The 18,151-nt window shown below is 38.7% G+C and overlaps 3 protein-coding genes and 1 long non-coding RNA gene across 5 annotated transcripts in view; 3 read left to right on the forward strand and 1 right to left on the reverse strand.

Annotated features, from left to right (window-relative positions):
* Positions 1-18,151, reverse strand: part of LOC131332390 (uncharacterized) — a 97,600-nt gene that overhangs the window by 61,774 nt on the left and 17,675 nt on the right. The gene's annotated exons all lie outside the window — the stretch shown is intronic.
* On the forward strand, positions 66-9,197 carry LOC131332397 (uncharacterized). 2 transcript variants are annotated; one of them, XM_058366601.1, is made up of 9 exons: positions 66-398; positions 3,555-3,790; positions 3,821-3,869; positions 3,960-4,052; positions 7,171-7,296; positions 8,116-8,253; positions 8,351-8,446; positions 8,662-8,808; positions 8,933-9,197. In XM_058366601.1, the coding sequence occupies exons 1-9, from the start codon at positions 93-95 to the stop codon at positions 8,948-8,950; spliced, it is 1,209 nt and encodes a 402-aa protein (XP_058222584.1). In that variant the 5' UTR covers positions 66-92; the 3' UTR covers positions 8,951-9,197. The 2 variants fall into 2 exon arrangements, with proteins under 2 accessions (XP_058222584.1, XP_058222583.1); XM_058366600.1 differs by having other exon boundaries at positions 3,555-3,869.
* On the forward strand, positions 692-1,653 carry LOC131332409 (uncharacterized). The gene is made up of 2 exons (XR_009201662.1): positions 692-1,220; positions 1,458-1,653. It is a non-coding gene; the product is annotated as an uncharacterized LOC131332409 (long non-coding RNA).
* Positions 10,868-17,162, forward strand: LOC131332641 (methyl-CpG-binding domain-containing protein 13-like). The gene is made up of 9 exons (XM_058366938.1): positions 10,868-11,136; positions 11,441-11,584; positions 11,726-11,786; positions 12,943-13,017; positions 13,557-13,691; positions 13,786-13,878; positions 14,212-14,358; positions 15,121-15,181; positions 15,312-17,162. Exons 1-9 carry the CDS (start codon positions 10,868-10,870, stop codon positions 16,892-16,894), a joined length of 2,568 nt encoding a protein of 855 aa, XP_058222921.1. The 3' UTR covers positions 16,895-17,162.

Raw genomic sequence — 18,151 nt, forward strand, 5'->3', positions numbered from 1 at the left:
CTGATGAACATTTATGTGAAATTAAAACTCCATTTTCTGAAAAGCAACTTTAAGATTTTAATTTATTTACAAAAAAGAAAAGAAAAAAAGAGATGGGTTTCGAAAAGCGCAACACGTGTTCTTATACCGCTTTCGCACCGGGTAGAGTTTCCCAAATCCAACAATCAACTTCAATCCCACTCCCACTAGGATCGAACTCAACTCTCTATACACTCCAACCACAGAGTGGAAAAACCAGATATCCAGTCTATCGTTGGTGGAAACTGTTCCCCCTTTTCCGGCAATCGACTGCCGGAATCTTCTCAGCCTCTCTTGAAATGGTAGCCCCGAAGTCGCCGGACTGGATTCCCGCCGGCTGGATCGAGCAGGTCAAAGTCACCAACGGAAGAAAACTCAAGGTATTCCGACTCCTTGAGAGCTCATTTCACTGGTATTTTAGGGTTCGTGGTTTCGATTGGGGTTATTATGTGACTCTGGAAGTGCGTTTATTGTGGTACTGCTTTGATGTGTACAGTTAGTTAGTGCTAGCTCTGGAATCGAAGGTTATAAGGGGTGGAACTTTCTTGGTTTGGCTAGTCATTGAAGTGATCTTTTGGTTTTACTGACCTTGGTGCTTTGATTTATACAGTAGTTTTCACGAGCTGCAACTAGGGTATATTGTATCGATTGATTGTTAGCTGTGTTCATGATTCTTCGTTTGGAAAAGAAAAGCGTGCGGGGACGGTGCTACCATATGATCAAGGGGTTCAAGCCAACCCCTGGGTTCAAAAAATGCAACAAAGTTAGTTTATTTTTAGAGATAATATGGTATCTCTTTAATATTGTCTGCATTCATTGGATCATTCGTAAAAAGAAAGAGTAAATGAGAATCTACTTAAATTTGTGAGTAAGTGTATAATATAACCCGACAAAACAAAATAAAACGGACCCAATAAATTTTCACCCAAAATAAAGATAACTACAGAGTTTCGTTTACGAATTTTGTTTTGTGCATTTTTGTCACTGCTAAACTAAAATCCTAGAGCCATTAATACATCCGATTTGGGGAAGTTAGGGTTCAACTGGTGGTCGTACTTTTTTGTTTGCTTTCGTTTTTTCCCATGATGAGGACTCCCCTGAAAAAAATCCGGGTATATGTGCACCCGATCACATACGGAGACCAGCAAAGCCAAGACCCGTGCGAGTTGAGAAGACCTTAACTTCTTTAGGTAAAAAAAAATGTACTCCCTCCGTCCCATATTATTTGGACTTTTTCGATATTTGTGTCAGTTTTCAATCGTTTGTATCTTCCAATATGAATCTCCAACAATATGCAATGGATCTTGTTTGATAGTTCTCGATTAGATCTATAATACAAAGTTTTTAAAATTATAAAAAATATCATAAATTGGGAGATATAAGAGTTTAAAGAACGGTGCGAATATTGAAAAATACCAAATATTTTGGGACGGAGGGAGTACTTGTTAGCCAATGCCAAATTCCTGCAACTTGCGGCTTTCAATATTTTGTCCAGTCAGAACATTGATTTTAGACTTTAGATTTTGGGTGGTTATTTTTATTACCTTATGTGGTTAAGCCCAAAATTGCATAACATAGATTTAACGCATTCATGCAGTCAAATTTTAGTTAGATATATACTTACTTGGTTTGGTTGGTTAAGCCAAAAAAAATGTAACCTCCCCATGCTTTAAAGATGAACATCAGACCGCTTTTGGATACCAGTGAAATGTAAAATGTAGTGGGGTTAACAGTTTTTGTATGTTGTCATAATTAATTGTTTCTTTATTTTCTGTATGTTCTGTCTCCACTGCTCATCACCCACACTGCCACGAACTCTGTTGTCAAACACCACCACCCATCCAAATTTCAATGGAGCCTCCTACCTTATATGTCCTACGGAACCACCTGATTATGCATTTGTGATTAATTAAACTGCAAAATGATTAACGGAAGAAAATTTTAAATTGAATAATGAGAGGTGTAACTCCATCACTATCAAAATTTCCTCTGCCACTCTCTCTCTATTACTCTCTCTGTCACATAATGTTTGCCCGGTCTGCAAAACGAGGACGTAAAAATAATACAATTTTTGCAAGAAAAATTTAATTTTTTTTCAACAATTCACTAGATATCGATGAGTTCTTTTAATTTATAAAAAAAAGTTTGAATTTTTTCTTGAAAGAAATGCTTTAGTTTTTAGTCCTCGTTTTGCGGCCTTTACAAACATTTTTGGGATGGAGGTAGTATATACGTATATGTTTATTTTTGTATATATGTACATATATACACAGACACATATATGGATACATAACTGTTAAGCTTGACTGTATTGGCATTTGTTTCAACTTTCTAGCACGTTGGTCATACAGAGTTATGTAGTGTTCTTCAAAATCATTACCCTTAGACTGTATACAAGAGGGAAGAACTTGACATGGGATATGAAGCACCACTATGGATATGACATACGAGTACGGTGATTCGGCAAAACCATTAATAAGAAACACGTCACGGGTACTGCTGGGGTAAATCTTTAATTCATATATGCAATCGTTAATTATCGTAGTTTATATATGTCTTCTTAAGGAATAGCGACAAATTCAGGAGTACATCATCTTGATATAGGTAAGGGAGGTATTGAATACTTTAGTGTCATCTACACTCATAGGCATGGTTTGATCTATTCCCCCAAAAGTTTAAGCAAATGAGCCTAAACTTTACAATAGAACTCAGGTTCTGTGTTTGGAATTGGTAGTTCAGAAATCCCGTCCTATGTTTTATTTCTATTTTCACAATTAAATGTCCTGTTATTTATTTTATATTTCATGAAGTGACTCCAAAGAGAAACATGGTCTTTTCCATTTATGGATGCCCCACCAGTACTAAATTTCTTGTTTTGTGTGGGTACTTCAAATTAGTTCTTTTGCAAATAAGACAATAAAGTGAGGAGGAATAAAAAAAATTCGTCATTAGGATGGGAAGGGGAAGGAAAAATGGAAGTTGTTCTCATCAGGCATCTTCTGCATAAAAATGGAAAATGAGCCATACCAGAGCTGTACCTGAGGAAGTACTCATGCTGTACCTGCATACCAAAACGTACCCAATATATTTTTGGCATACCGGGTGCTTACTTTGCTATACCAGAGACGTACTCCTACCACACCAGTTCTTGATACTCTTACATCAACATTTTATAGAACGTGCGGTTCATAGGATGGAAGTCATGATAACAATTTGTTTTCTCTTCAACTGCTGAAGACTACAGGTTTTAGTTTTACTAAGTCCTAGGTATTCATCAACCTCAAACATTTTTTCACCCTTTGATCTTCTAATTTTTCAGATTATCAGAAATTTTGTATATGATGACGGAATTACCGTGACCAGTAAAAAACTCTTATGTTACCATGATTAATGAAGTAGTATTTGATTGCAAATAAAAGAGAAGTATTCCTAAATTGGAACCTGCAATTATTAATTCAGAATTCACTAATTGTCTAATTCAGAAGGAATGTATGTCGATCTGCTGTATAAACCTCGAATTGTATCTGGTCTTGTAGTACTACTACAACAGTGAAACTGGGCAGAAATTTAATACCAAGAAAGACCTCATTCAGTATGTCGAAAGGGTAAATCTTTGCCGTGATGAACCTCAACAAACAAGTAAGCTTAATGAGAGTAGTTCAGAGCCAATTTTGGAGCAAAACAAGAGGAGTTCAGGAAGAAAAAACAAGAGGAGTTCAGAGCCAGAACATAAGGAGGGTGGGTCTGAACCAATGCCAGAGGAAAAGGGGAGGTCAGAACCAATGCCAGAGGAAAAGGGGAGGTCAGAACCAATGCCGGAGCATAACGAGAAGAGTTCAGAACCAATGCCAGTGAGTTTGAAGTTGTACATATTGTATTGTTGAAGCTCTCTTGTCATCTTTCTACATTTTTCTCACTGGTTATGCATATACTATTGTCAGCCAGCGATAGAAACAGATGAAACTCCTGAATGGTTACCTCAAGGATGGATCATGGAAGTGAAAGTTAAGAGTGGTAGTTTACGAAAATACAAGGTACTAAAAGAAACAATCTTCTGGTCTTTGTGAATAGTTACCTCCATGCCTTTTGCAGCTTTCCATTTTGCTTTGCCTCTTAACACGTCAACTGGCACAGATTTCTGCACCCAGTCTATTAGTCTAGTTATCCTTTGGTTGCTTTCTAGCTTCTGGGTGATTGCAAATCTGCGAGTAATAATGATACGGTTACCTGTATAAGATGCAGAAGGTTACTTTTATGTCAACCTGCGAATTCGAATGATCACAGCATGTTACCTGCACATATTTGTAGTCATGAAATGTGCAGCACTTTTGGTAAATACCTGCAGATGCATGGTGGTGAAAGTTGCAAAGTTGTTTTTTTTTTTTTGGTCCTTCTTTCTTTTAGGTAAATGTACCAGAAGGATATCTGGAAAGGGCCAAAGTTTCGTATGGAAGGAAGATATAAAATGACAATAGCGACAATTCATTTACCCAGAAATTTCATAAATATCATCAGCTTCATAGAATCCTCCAAACATCTGCAAAAGAATACAATGAATAGGTAAAATCCTCCTTGTGCCCTTCCAAGCTTTTTTTTTTGGGGTAGTTAAACCATTTTATAAAGCAAACCAACTAAAAACCACGGGAAAGACCCAGCGTTACAAAAAGAGAACCAGGCGCAACCTAACAACCACCTATATGCCCAGGAAAAAACACAAAATAAAGCAACAAGACTTTACATTTGATCAAAAAATCTAGATCTAAGACACCATGTCCTAGCTACCAAACGAGTAGTATCACAAGGCTTCACACCTCGCCATGAACACAAGCAAGCTCTGGGTTTCCCCTTCCAAGCTTTCCTAATACCTACCCTCAAACAACCCTCATGCCAGCAAGGAAAAAGGTTATCAACCACCTCGGCATCACCCATGCTACACTTTGCAATGGAATAACAAAGCTCAGATATTTGCAGCTATTGTACCATTCAGCATAAGATGATTCACTAACTCCTCATACTAACATAGGCAGCACCGGTGCATCATAATGTTTGCCAATGTCATAAGAATCGCCTCAGTATCCACTATCTTGGAAAAGAAAGCCTCCTTGGATGGGACCTTGATACACCAGATACCATTTTAAGGAAAGAAAGTAGCTGTTTTCCCATTGAGTTCCAATTGAAGGAAGGCACACTAGGCCCTGAAGACCCCATTCCTAGCCCTTGCCCAACAACAGTATCCTTTGTCAGCAGGTTTGCAGAACACCTCATAGACTTTGCTGCTGAATCCTCCTCCTAATCTTGAAATGGTTTCGTAAACAATGGGGACCATGCCAGACCTCCCTTTTCCAAAATCCAGTAGTACTGCTCAAAGTCCCTTTGTCTGCTAGAGTTACAGAAAGATCTGAAACACTTCCCTTAAATGCATGCGGTACAGCTCATTGGATGACCATTACCCAACTTGGAAGAGGTGAATTAGTAGAAGTCGTCTGTGCCTTCATGGTCCCATTTCAGTACTCTGGGAAAATTTGCAAGATGTCATATGATTATCTTTGAGGTCATTGTTTCACGAGTAACATTGGAGAAAGAGTTTTGCTGGATAAGAATGGGTCAGAGTTGGTAGATTAATGTTTTGGAATACTCACTTGGTAGTTGTGCTAAGGCACTGAGGTGGAAGTGCCTGCTTTTGATTGGACCAACATCAAGTTCTGTCTTAACGTACTAGCTTCATGGATGTTTGTGGGTGATTTTTTTTCGGTCTTTCAAAATTTATGTTTTTGTTCTTTGCTTAAGAATATTGTCAATTGTTTCTCTTTGTACTACTCTCTAAACATAATTATAGAAATAGAAGTGCAAAAGTGTGTCTTTAAAGTTGTTGATCCCATATTGTTTTAGGAGTTGCTTTGCATACTAATTACTATGTTGAAAGTTTTTTGTTTGAATTGGATTTTGTTGTAACCCATATTCTCACATGCATCTTACATTGTTAGTATTATTATTTATCAAGAAGTGGTGTTTACACATTCGTACATTCTGTGAATACCCTAAGGGTGTGTTTGATAGGAGGTTTGGGAGGGGGGGATTGGATTAGTAATCCTATGGGGCTCCTAATACCTTGTTTAGTAAGGTTTTTGTGGGTGGGACTAGTTGTCCCATGGGATTGTTAATCCCCCAAAATGGGGGTATTAGCAATACCATGGGGGGTGGGGGTTGGTGTGTTGTGGTGTTACTAAGAATCCCATCCCCATGGGATTGAGCAAACCAAGTGTAAAAATTCACATCAATCCCAATCCCAATCCCAATCATAATCCTAGCCAAAACAAACATGTTATTTACAATCCTACAATCGAATCCTGTGCAAAACAAACATGAATAAATGATTCATCTCCTCATTAATAATCCCACCTCATTCTCAATCCCAATCCTAATCCCACCTCATTACGAATCCCCCCAAAACAAAATCTGCAATCAAACACGCCCTAAGGGCCCATTTGTTGTACTGGATAGGAATGTTGAATTGGACTATTATCCAAGGGGACCACATGTCCGATGCTTATTTAAATTCTTAATAGCCGGATTAAATGTACTTTGAATGTATAGTCCAACAAAGGGTAGGATATATAATAAAATGGGGTGTATGGTATCATTTGTACCATGGGACAACATACGGTATGTAATTATATTTCCCTACACTATTAGTCACGTCAAACATTGGTTTAGGAGCTGCTTAGCACAATGTTCAGCATGTTGAAGGAGGTTGTTTGTTTTTTATTTGTTTGAACCCTTCGTCTAAATTGTCTTACAAGTCACAATTGCAAGTGTGTATGCATCTTACATTGTTAATTTTTTCTCAAATAGTTTGAATGTGCACACATTCTAATATTCTGTGAGTACCCTTAAGTGACAAATATCCCCTCATTTTCACTGAGCTTTAGGGAAGTCTTTGTGCTGAATGTTTCTTTCCTAACCTGTTCAACAGCTTGCAAGTTTTCCATGAATTAGGTAACTTCCAGATTTTGAACATCGTATTAAACTTCATTTTGCATCTATCACCAAGTTAAAACCACAATAGCGTTTGATTGAAGATTGTCTTTGTTATTTCGTAATTCGGTTAATACTATTTGTACCTGTGTTATTATAGTTTCTGGTTCATTGCAGTGCTTTGTTGATCAACTGAGTGGACGCAAATTCTATTCAAGGCCACAGGTGTTCGAATACCTCAAAACTGCAAAGCTTGATAGCTCATCCCAACAGAAGAAAATGGGAAATGGCTCTGTTAGCAATGTGTGTTCACAATATCATCTAGTTCTAATTTTTTTGACACTTGTGCATATGTGGATTTTTATCATGGTATTCATAGTGCTTATCGAATTTTTCGATTTAACATTTTAACTGCGAGCTCATATTCAATTCTCGAACAATCTCGATTCTAATGGATGGTTTACTGGTTTAAACATTCATGTTTCAAGAGTTTGTCAGATCTGTCAAATCCGCTGCATTTCATAGACTTCATCAGAAGCTTCGTTTATATGTGTCTTCAATGGGGAAAAAGAAGTGTCCCTTGGTATTACCTTTTCAAAGTCTTTTGTAATGTGATGAAATACTAGAAACTTGCCATCGAAGAAGCTAAAGGGGCTATGTGGCACCGACCCACACTGAAATTGGAAAAAAACGGAGGACATTACTAGTCGGGGACACATTAATATATGTTTCACTATGTTTGTATGTTTATAAAACTAAGTAAAATAAAGTTAAAGGTTGTAATCGTGAGATAGACTGTATATGATTTCATTCACATGTCATTCAGCAAGATGTTCCTGCGGAAAGCATTTCCAACTCACATGAGTTCGCCCTAAACGAAGACTGGGTGTCCGACGAAGTTGTCCTAGTGTGTCCCAAGAGTATTCTAAAAGTTCCCGAAATGTCCAAACAAAAGACATTGATAAGAAATACGATATAATTTTGATTTTGAATGTCGGACGCATGTCTGGAGAAGAGAATGTCGTTGGTACCCGACACTGGCACGTTACCTCGGGCAAGGTGTCTGTTAGATGCTGGGCATAACACATAGCAATACTCCTTGTTAATGTGCTTTATTTTCAGGCTGACATGGGAGAATTAGCTGAAGGCGAAACCTCTTCGAAGGTAGAGGGGTCTGACAATATCAACACTTTGGAGGGGGCAAGTCGTGCATCCAAACCAAAGCGAAAAGGCTTAGGCAAAAAGTTAGTGAAAAAAAAGGTTGGTTCTATAACATGTTCTGTATAATTTTAATTTTTGCGTGGTATTAAATTTTCTGAACTAGAGATCAAACTCATATTCTTTGAGCAATATCTAGGTTGTGATTGAGAGGGTTACCGCTGAAGGGCTCCCTCCAGGGTGGATAAAAGAAATCAAAATTCAAATGAAATCGCAGGGAATCAGAAGGGACCCGGTATTGAATCTCTACCTCCATGTATATTTTTAGTTATTTGTTCAGATCTCCCCATCCCTCCCCACTTCCTCCATACATGCACGCTTTAGTATAGGTATTGTATCTTCAGAAATTTTGTTTCAGTGTGATTGCCTATTAATTTGGGTTTTTTTTACTTCTAGAGTTTCTGTCAGTCAAAGTTTTTGTGAATCTTGATGTTGATCTTATTACTTCAGTATTACACGGATCCTGTAAGTGGATATGTCTTCCGCTCCCAGAGAGATGCTCTGCGCTATCTAGAAACTGGAGAAACGAGTGTTTGTGCTATCAAACCAAAGAAGAGGGAGGAACTGAGCTTTTTAACTGAAGGGACGTCTGTTAGTGTAAGTCTTGGTTGATGGCCAAGTTTATAGTTGATTGTTTTAATGGTTATGGAATGCGGCTATACAATGTTAGTACCCGTTCTACTACTTGCACGTTGAAGTTTTTCCTCCCCGCTTTTTGTAGGAATGCCCGGAGCAGTGATGCAATGTTTGAACTTTGAAGACCATCCTTCATGATTGTGTTTTGAGCTTCCTTCTGTGGTGCTATGGCTGTTTGGTTTGTTTGTGTGTGTGTGGTATGCTTGTATGGCTGCTTTAACATGATTGGTTTAGTGGCACACTGGGTAGCGGACTAACCGGTACTTGTATGTAGTTTCTGTTTGTATTTGCTGGTAACACATGTTTTAGCTGCTGTATTATCAGTGCCAAGCAGTACTTCTGTTGTTCCTCGTCTGTTTTCAGTTCTATATTGCAAGTGCATCAACACAGAGGAACGTGGAAGGTAATCAGCCATGGATGTGTAAGATCAGTCCTTCAAGAGGTAGTTGAGTTTTTCATATCAGAAGGTGAAGGTATGGTTATACTCAAGGTTTAATGTAGTGTGACATCACCTATATAGTCCGTGTTTGCGTAGAATTATGGTTAAATTTATAGTGGCAGTTCTTAGATTAGATTCTAGACCTTCCAAAGCAATTTGGAGTGTGAAAAAAAAAAAATTTCTCAAGCGATTTCTGATTCCTTGGTGATTTGTGTAGGTTAGAAATGGCCTTAAATTTGATGTGGATAAGGTAGGTTTAAGGTGTTGATTAACTGAAGAATTGATTTTTTAAACTTGTGTAGGCTTAATTCCTTTTTAACGATTAGAACAGTGTAGTTAAATTACTTCAAATGATTGAAGCTACTTTTAAGAACCAACATCAAAGAAAAGAATACTTGCGCCAAGCTGAATGTGTTACATCCGTGCTCATAGAAACAAATTTTGATCCGAGATGTTCATGTTCTAGAACTCGGCAAGTATAACATCACCGGAAAATATCAAGTTGATTGGTAATTGATAACCGTATGATCCAATGAAATTTATTTCTTGAAGAACATAATTTGTCGTTCTTTTAGAGCAATGTACTACTACTAATTTTTTTTTTTTTAAACTTTGGTCACTGAATTATTGATGTTGGTTGACTTGCATTGATATAGTTTCGCACATCATTAAAGTTTTGTAAAAATGTACGTTCCTCCCGCTTTCTATCTCACTATTGCAAATTTTAGTAATTTGAATCAGCCCTTACAATAACATTTTAGGAATACCTTGTGGTTTGAATCATCTTTGTGAGATCCGTAATGGGTAGTGGCAACGACACAGCCAAGATTGCGGGGTCCAGCAATCCCATGGTTTTTTATTTTATTTTATTTTACTACTACCATATTAAAATTTTCTAAAAATTAATAGATTGACCCATGGATATTTATGGCGACACCACATATGATATTTTTTCCTTCATAGTCAATACAAAACCAGAGGCAACATTGTACAAAACGAAAAACGAAAAGCAAAACGTATTCACCATCTCTGTTATCTTGGAGTCTTCGATTTGACCGATCACCGATGAATAATTTTATAAGCTTTGTCTTTTGAAATTTGTATATACTCAAGCTTGATATGGGTGGTTTGATTTTTTGGAAAAATAATTATATAGACTTTGACTCTATTGACATAGAGACTATCATGCAACGATTTCAAAATATAAAATCGTGTCGAATGCAATTGTAGAAGCTCGTATAGCTTTTTTTTTTCTTTGTCGAGAACTTATAAGAAAGATTATTAGTATATTCATTTTGATATCTTTTGTGTACAAGTTGAAACGCTTGTCGAGCTTTAAATGTGATTTTTGTTGAAAGTAAGTTATTAATTGCCATTATTATGTTATATTTTTTCAGTCTTCCAATTGTCAAAAATATTAACTTTTATGGATAACTTCATGCTCTAGAATTCCTAGAGTATAACGGGTCCCAAAATTTTTATAAAAATAAATCATCAATTTCTTACCCATTTAATGGGTACCAAACATGGCCCTTATAGCACAAATGGTGAACCCCTTGACACATCGTTTTGGGACACATCATGCACAACACATTCAACATAGCACCATACCCGAGTCCTTTTAAAAATGCTTTCCCGTTCATGCTCTCCCCCACACCATTAGAATCGGACTGTCTCTCATCTCAGGATCTGGAGGTGCTGCACCCTCCGCATTACACGTTTAGTGCGGCTGATCCAACTGTTCATTTTGACAATGGATGGCTTAGATTCGGCAATGGACAATCCGAACTGCTCATGCCGAGATGGATGGCCAGAACGTATAATGCTGCTGGTGCACTACGACGTTTCCCGTTCCCTCATTCCATTTCCAAAGCATAGATCACAACGAAGAGAATCTTCTAGTTCTCTGCCCTCCCTTCCCTGACGAGTAATTTTTTCAGATAAATAGTCAATATCCGACGTGTTTCCCAACTCGCACAACACGAACACGTGTGTTTCTACTGGGGACCCCGCCGTTCAACCCTCCAACTATATATAAATCCCCCAAATCCCAAAAAACCCACTACACTCGCTCAGCACACCTCATTGTACCACCAGAGCAAGAAAATGGTAACCCATTTTCATTTTTCAGATAATAGTAATATAGTACCACAGACAAGAGTTCACCGTCCACGTTTTCCGGCAATCGACTGCCGGAATCGGCAGATTGCGTCGAAAATGGTGGCCGGGAAGTCGCCGGGCTGGCTCCCTGCCGGCTGGAAAGAGCAGGTCAAAGTTACCAACGGCCGAAAAGTCAAGGTACTCGAGCTTCTTCAGTTCATTTCGCTCGTGCTTTTAGGGTTTCGGTTAAGGCTTTTGGGTCTGAAAGTGCATGAATTCGGTGCTAGGGCGTAAATGTGATCAATTCTTGAAGCAAGTTCTTGATTTTCTTTTTGATAGGAGTAAGTCCCAAGACCAAACAAAGAATGCAAAGGACCGGGTCTGGCCAAGTGGCCATGAGGTAGCATGTTCGAATTCCACGAGGACCCGAAGGGTTTGCCCGATGGTTAACTTCAGGTCTCGGAAAAAAAAGAAACAGAGAATACAAAGTCTTGGGGCATACCCCAGAACAGACCAAAACCAAGATTATAAAAAAGAATGCCTAATATAGCTTATACCAGAAATGCATCACCATCCTACACCAGAAATCAACACAACCAATCATACGAGACCAGCAGATCCAGCTAGAAATCCCACACAAGCAGGCCAGCAGAAAACTAAGGCATCCAAAAGAAGAGAACAACTTACAAAAAATGAAAACTACAAGTTAGCAAGCACCACACCCCTAGGTAAGTTCCATGCATCACAAATAGGCTCCCAGGGCCGGCCCTACACATCAATGGGGAGCCCTATTTATTTTAACATACAAATTAAAAAATACAATTAAGAGCAGCTTAAAAGATAAAATAAGAATTTTCAAGTAAATCATGTGTATGGAAAAATATTTTTAAAAAATTTGAAACTCCAAATATGAGAAAATAGATTTTGCATGGGGGATATAATTTTCCCGGAAGTTTTCTTTATGTAAATAGTGTTTGCTATTTTATTGAGTAAACAATCCGTCCTAGTGGTTAGGACCTTCCGGTCAATCTGGTAGGTCTTGAGTTCTAAACATGGCTAGGTCAACATTTTTGACATTCTTCACAAAAAGATTAGGTTTTGCAAGATTTTTACTTGAACCAACTTTGGAGAAACAAACATCCTTACCGCTAACTACGCAGCTCTATTGATGAGAAGTTGGCACAACTAATATAACACAAACATGAAATGGGGCCCCTTTTTGGGCTGTGGTTTCGGGGTCCTAGGCAATGGCCGCTTGGGTATTGCCCTTGGACCGGGCCTGCTTTTTCTTCTGAGGATACTTGATCTTACTTAAGGAGCTAAGGAAGTCTCTGATACCAGAAATGATTTTCTTCAGAGTCTGCAAGTTCTTGAAATTGATGATTGTAAAGTTAATGATTGGATATGTTCGGGACTATAGTTTCTTGGGTTGGCTAAAGTTTGAAGTAGTAATAGCTAACTATGTTTACATATCAATATGACGGAGTGGATGATTATATTATCATTGGTATGAAGTCATTTCTCTGTATGTTCTTATTGTGTCTGGTTAATTGCAGTGCTATGTTGAACCTCTGACTGGAAGCAAATTCTATTCAAAGCCACAGGTGTCTGAATATCTCAAAAACAAAAAGGTAGCTGCACATCCCAACAGAAGAAAATGGGAAATGGTTCTGTCAGCAATGTTTGGTCAGAACATCATGAAGTTATAGTTTTTTGACTTTTGCATATGTTGACTTTTAGCATGGTATTCCTACTACCTATCGAGAGTATTTCAATATACGGCAGGCTCACATTCAATCATCAGGTCTAAATTTACTGGGAGTTGATATATTTGAGAAGGATAAACTTGACAATATGAGGAGATTCACCATTCAATTTTAAATAACTAGTACGATCAGTCCAATCCGTTACGTATTACTTGAAATGCTTCTTTTATATCAGTCTGCAATTCGAAAAAATTTGCCCTTTCTAGGATGGCCTTTTAAGAACTTCAATCACGTGTTGGTAGATGCTAGAAGTTACTGTTGAGGAACCTAAAAGGGAGAAACTTGTCTTTATTTTAGCTAGTAAGGAACTAGTGCTTCATAAATGTGCAAAAGTTCATAATTACTACCTATATTGTGCTTAACACATTTTACCAGTACTCTTATTAATTGTGATTTATTTTCAGCCTAGCACAGGTGAATTCTTTGGAGGTGAAACGTCTCTGAAGGTAGAGGCGTCTTGCAATATGAAAACTTTGGAGGGGGCAAGTTGCGCATCTGAACAGAAGGAAAGAGGTGTTATCAATAAATCTGTAAAAAAGGTCGGTTCCATAACATACCGAATAATTCTAAGAGAGCATGTTATTAATTTTCCTCTGGTAGTGATCAAACTCTGATTCTTTGAGTGATATCTAGATCGTGATTGAGAGGGCTATACCAGATGGGCTACCTGCAGGGTGGGTTAAAGAAACCAAAATTCAAAAGAGAAATGGGATCAGAAAGGACCCGGTATTGATCTCTCCCTCCGTCCTTGGACCCCATTTCTGTTCTCTCTCTCTCTCTCTCTCTCTCTCTCTCTCTCTCTCTCTCTCTCTATATATATATATATATATATATATATCTATATATATGTGTGTGTGTGCGCGCCTCCATATATGGATATCGCCCCCCCCATACAAACATGTGTTTCTTTATTATCTTGTTAGACGTTAGTACATATAGTGGATCTTCGTAAATTTTGTTTTGGGTGCATTGCCAATGAATTAGACGTCTTAGTTCTATAGTTGCAGTCATTCGAATTTGAAGCTGTCTGAAATTGTGATGGGGATCTAATTACTACAGTACTACACGGATCCTGTAAGTGGATATGTGTTCCGCTCTGTTCCAGATGCTTTGCGCTATTTGGAATCAGGCAACATTAGTAGGTGTGCTATCAAACCAAGGAAGAGGCACGAATTGAGCTTTTTAGATGAAGAGACTTCTGTAAAGGTACGTCTTCTTGGTGGCCTTGTTACTTGGAATCATTAATTACTTTCTGATAGGGAAGTTACTAGAAAAGTTCAATACACATGTTAGGAGAGTTATGACCTAAGCTGCTGGATTTTCCGTGTGGAGTTGTGTACTTGGATTTTTTTATTAATGTAATTTCTCAATCGGGAATTTTTTGAGCATTGATCAGTGTGGGTGTTTAGATCGTTTAAAGATTGTCATTCATATTGGAAGATGTGCAGAGCCCCCAAGTGGTATGCACATGCATGAACATGACTTTCAAACGAGGGACAGAGAAATCCTTAGCCTTTACACCCTAGGATCGTTTAATGCCTTGACTATGCCTGCTTCAAGCTCCTCAGATATGATGGTTTGTTACATCAGTTGCTTGTCATTTTTTCATTCGACATTATTTTGTTGTCAATTATAGGCACACTTGCCATCTACATCTGCGGAGGCTAGAAGGCGACAAGTACAATCACCCTTACCTAGTTTTTAATCTCTTTCCTCTATTGTTACCTGGTACTGTTTTAACCTCCACAAGGCCGATTATCTTCAATTTACTGAGCCCAGATTTTTGAAAACCAAGTATTCTTTATGGCCTGATGTATCATGCATTCTTAACATTACCATATGGATGTTTCCACCCATTTGTAAATCAATTTGGTATGCTTCTAGTATCTTCGAGGTATTCTGATGAATAGAACGTTCTAACAATTCAAGAATTTCTTTCTTTGCCTTTCTTTTTGGGTCTTTCAATAGCCTCCATCAGCCGCAAAAATGCAGCATTCAGGACACCATTCAACCAAGGCACAACTAGAAGGTAAGAGATTAATGAGTGATATTCATTTCTTTGGCAGCAATTACCCTGCGTAAATAAAAAGAATCCGATAGGAGATTATGTACCAAAAAATTTGCGTTCCTTGTTTCTCAGGTGGAATTTTGTGCTGCAGGTATGGAAAACAGTGTGACAAACAAGGGATTAGAGAAAAGGCAATGCCCGACTGTATCTGCTGATGCCACAATTCCATCAATGGCTGAGCATTCGGTTAATCGTGCGATTGAAGAGTGTGCTGAAAGTGAGTGTAGTAACGATCCTAGCAGATCACATCTGCCAAGGACTGAGGGCTCCAAGAGAAAGCTATGGGATAGGGTTAATGAGAAAAATGGAACTGATCAACTAGCAGTGAATGTTGTTGGAAGCACCAGTGACCGCAAAATGCTGATCAACTCTAGAAAAACCAAGAAACAAGAGGCTGTTAATCTGCCACGTAGGTCTTCAAAACGACTTATGGGGACCAAACCCGAAATGGTTGTCAGTTTGGGGTTAAGTGAACGAGATCTTATAGCTGCAGCTAGAAATGCTGAAGCAAAACTGTTGGTTCATAGTGTCCCTCAACGGTTGGAGACATTTTCAGGGGCAGAAATTGCGAATCATGTTTTCACTGGAACAGAAGCTCCATTAGATGCTAAGCAGTCGAACAGAAGAAATAAGCCTCTGAAAAACGAGGCTTTTCCAGAAGCCAGTCAGGGAACTGACGAGGAACATGAGGCAGACGTAGAATCAAAGATCCTCAATCCAGTTGGGGATTCTTGGTCAGATCCATGTCTAGACTTTGCTGTCAAAATTCTTACAGGGACAATAGAGATTGAGGAGGAAACAAAGGAAACTAATGATCCCGGCAGCTCACCACTGACAAGAGCCAGTGGCTGTAACGGAAATCAGTGTGAGATGGTTTGTGCGGAAAATGGGACTGTTTCCTTTCAATCACCTGATATGGTGGAAGAGGGAAAATTGGCAGAAAATGGGTTGGGAATGAAAAGGAGCAGGAAAATGCAGATCAATTCTAGCAAATCCAAGAATAAGGAGGCACTTAGTTTGCCTCGTAGGTCGTCTAACCGACTTGCGGGGCTCAACCCCAGTATTGCTGTCAATTTTCCATTATGTCAACGTGTTCCGGCAAGTGCAAAGTCTGGTGAAAGTGCAGCGGCGAAACAATCCCCAGAAGCCCATGATAACTTGGCCCACACCCCAGAAGCCCTTGATAATGTGGCCCAGAGCGCCCCTCAGTTGTTTGAGACTGTTGAGGGAAGCAAGAAGCCTATAGAGGACAAAGCTGTTCAAGAAGACCAACCAGTTAGGCAGGAAACTGAGAAGAAAAACGTGGAAAATCCCGAATCGCAATTCCTCTACCCATTGGAAGACTCTTGGTCAGATTTATGCATAGAATTTGCTGTTAAAACTCTTACAGGGGAAATACCCATCGAGGATAATATTGCATTTCAGGATTACTTCCAGCAGCTAGATGATACATCTCATACTCTTCCAGATTTAGGCTTACCCAACTCTTTCCAAACTGATATTTTGTCGGATTTTGATTCTACGGGGAATCCGGTATCTAGAACTCAGTTGCCGGATATTCCGACATTCCCTTTCCCTGGAAATGTCGACTCAACGGTTGACAGTGATAATGCACCTCAGCAACCTATCTTGAGAGGAAAAGAGGAACAAAATCAAACTACAGGGAAGTCCTAGAAGATAGCTGGGGTGGTGTTTCTGCTAACAAGAAGACTGCTGGTGTCGAAAGATGCTGGATTTTGTAGATATCTAAACTGACAACTGCATGAAGGTATTTTTTTGAACCAGTGCTTTTGTAACTTTAGTGTTGTTTCCGTTCTCCTATGATCTGGTATGATGACTGTTGTAAGACTGTTGTAACTTTTGTGTTTTTAATATTGATGCCTTGGATGGTAGGTAGAAGAGGTGAGAAAAGAAAAACAAATCAAATTGACTCCTAGTCTTAGATTTTAGTTCATCAGGATTTCATCTTTAACCACCTTGTATGATACTGTTTGGACTTGGGCTTCATCTGCGAATACTTGGTCATATATAACTCCTAAAACGATAAGATCATTCTCTTATGTTTGGTACTCCGTATAGATTGACACTGCTTCGTCTAAAGGAGCTACCGCCTAAGCGTTTCTTGACGGTGAAGTAAGACCAAGCTCATGAACTAAAATCCTAGGATGGATAGATAAGAGTAATGATCTGGACACCAATCCAAACACGTGTTCGCAACTGGGCACGACATGCATCGTGTGGAGCCTACGTGTATCGAACGGTTTCGGACATCTGTGTTTGGCCGAATCTGTGGTCAGTCTGGGTATATGTACCTCTAGAATTACTCTAGATAACAGTGCAACATGCACTAATTCTGTCTTATTCTACGTGTGAATCACTACAATAACTTAACAATTGGCTTCTAATGGTCCCCTCCCCTCATCACAAAACCTATGCAACTTTACCAAAAAATAAGACAACAATTACGCAACTGTTGGAAATTTTGACATATTAACTGTTCAACAATGCGCGGTGATGGTATTATAATGGGCAGCTGTAGTTGTCTGTTGTTGTCATTGTCTTCATCATTAAGCATATGCTGCAGATCATCCTTTTGAACAAAAGGTGGGCATAAAGTTGGACATATAATTTGATAAATTAGTTGTCTGACCGATGCGTCAGTCCTATGCGAAAAACAGATGATTTTGGTGTGGTACCCAAGGCCTCCTTCCACCACACATTTTAGTGTGGGACTCAAAATAAGTGTAGGCTTCATTCATTGTGTGGTTGAAAAGGGCTTGAGAGCATGGAATAATCTCTCGTCCTATGCAGGGATAGGGTGTTATACTGGAGCCATGATTTTTGTCTAATAATGCTAGTACTAGTATATATATACTCCTCTACTCAGTTAATTAAATTACTTATTTTTTAAGATGAGTACATGGAATCCCG

This window comes from Rhododendron vialii, chromosome 7a, assembly GCF_030253575.1.
Source record: "Rhododendron vialii isolate Sample 1 chromosome 7a, ASM3025357v1".
NCBI classification, from domain to species: Eukaryota; Viridiplantae; Streptophyta; class Magnoliopsida; order Ericales; family Ericaceae; genus Rhododendron; species Rhododendron vialii.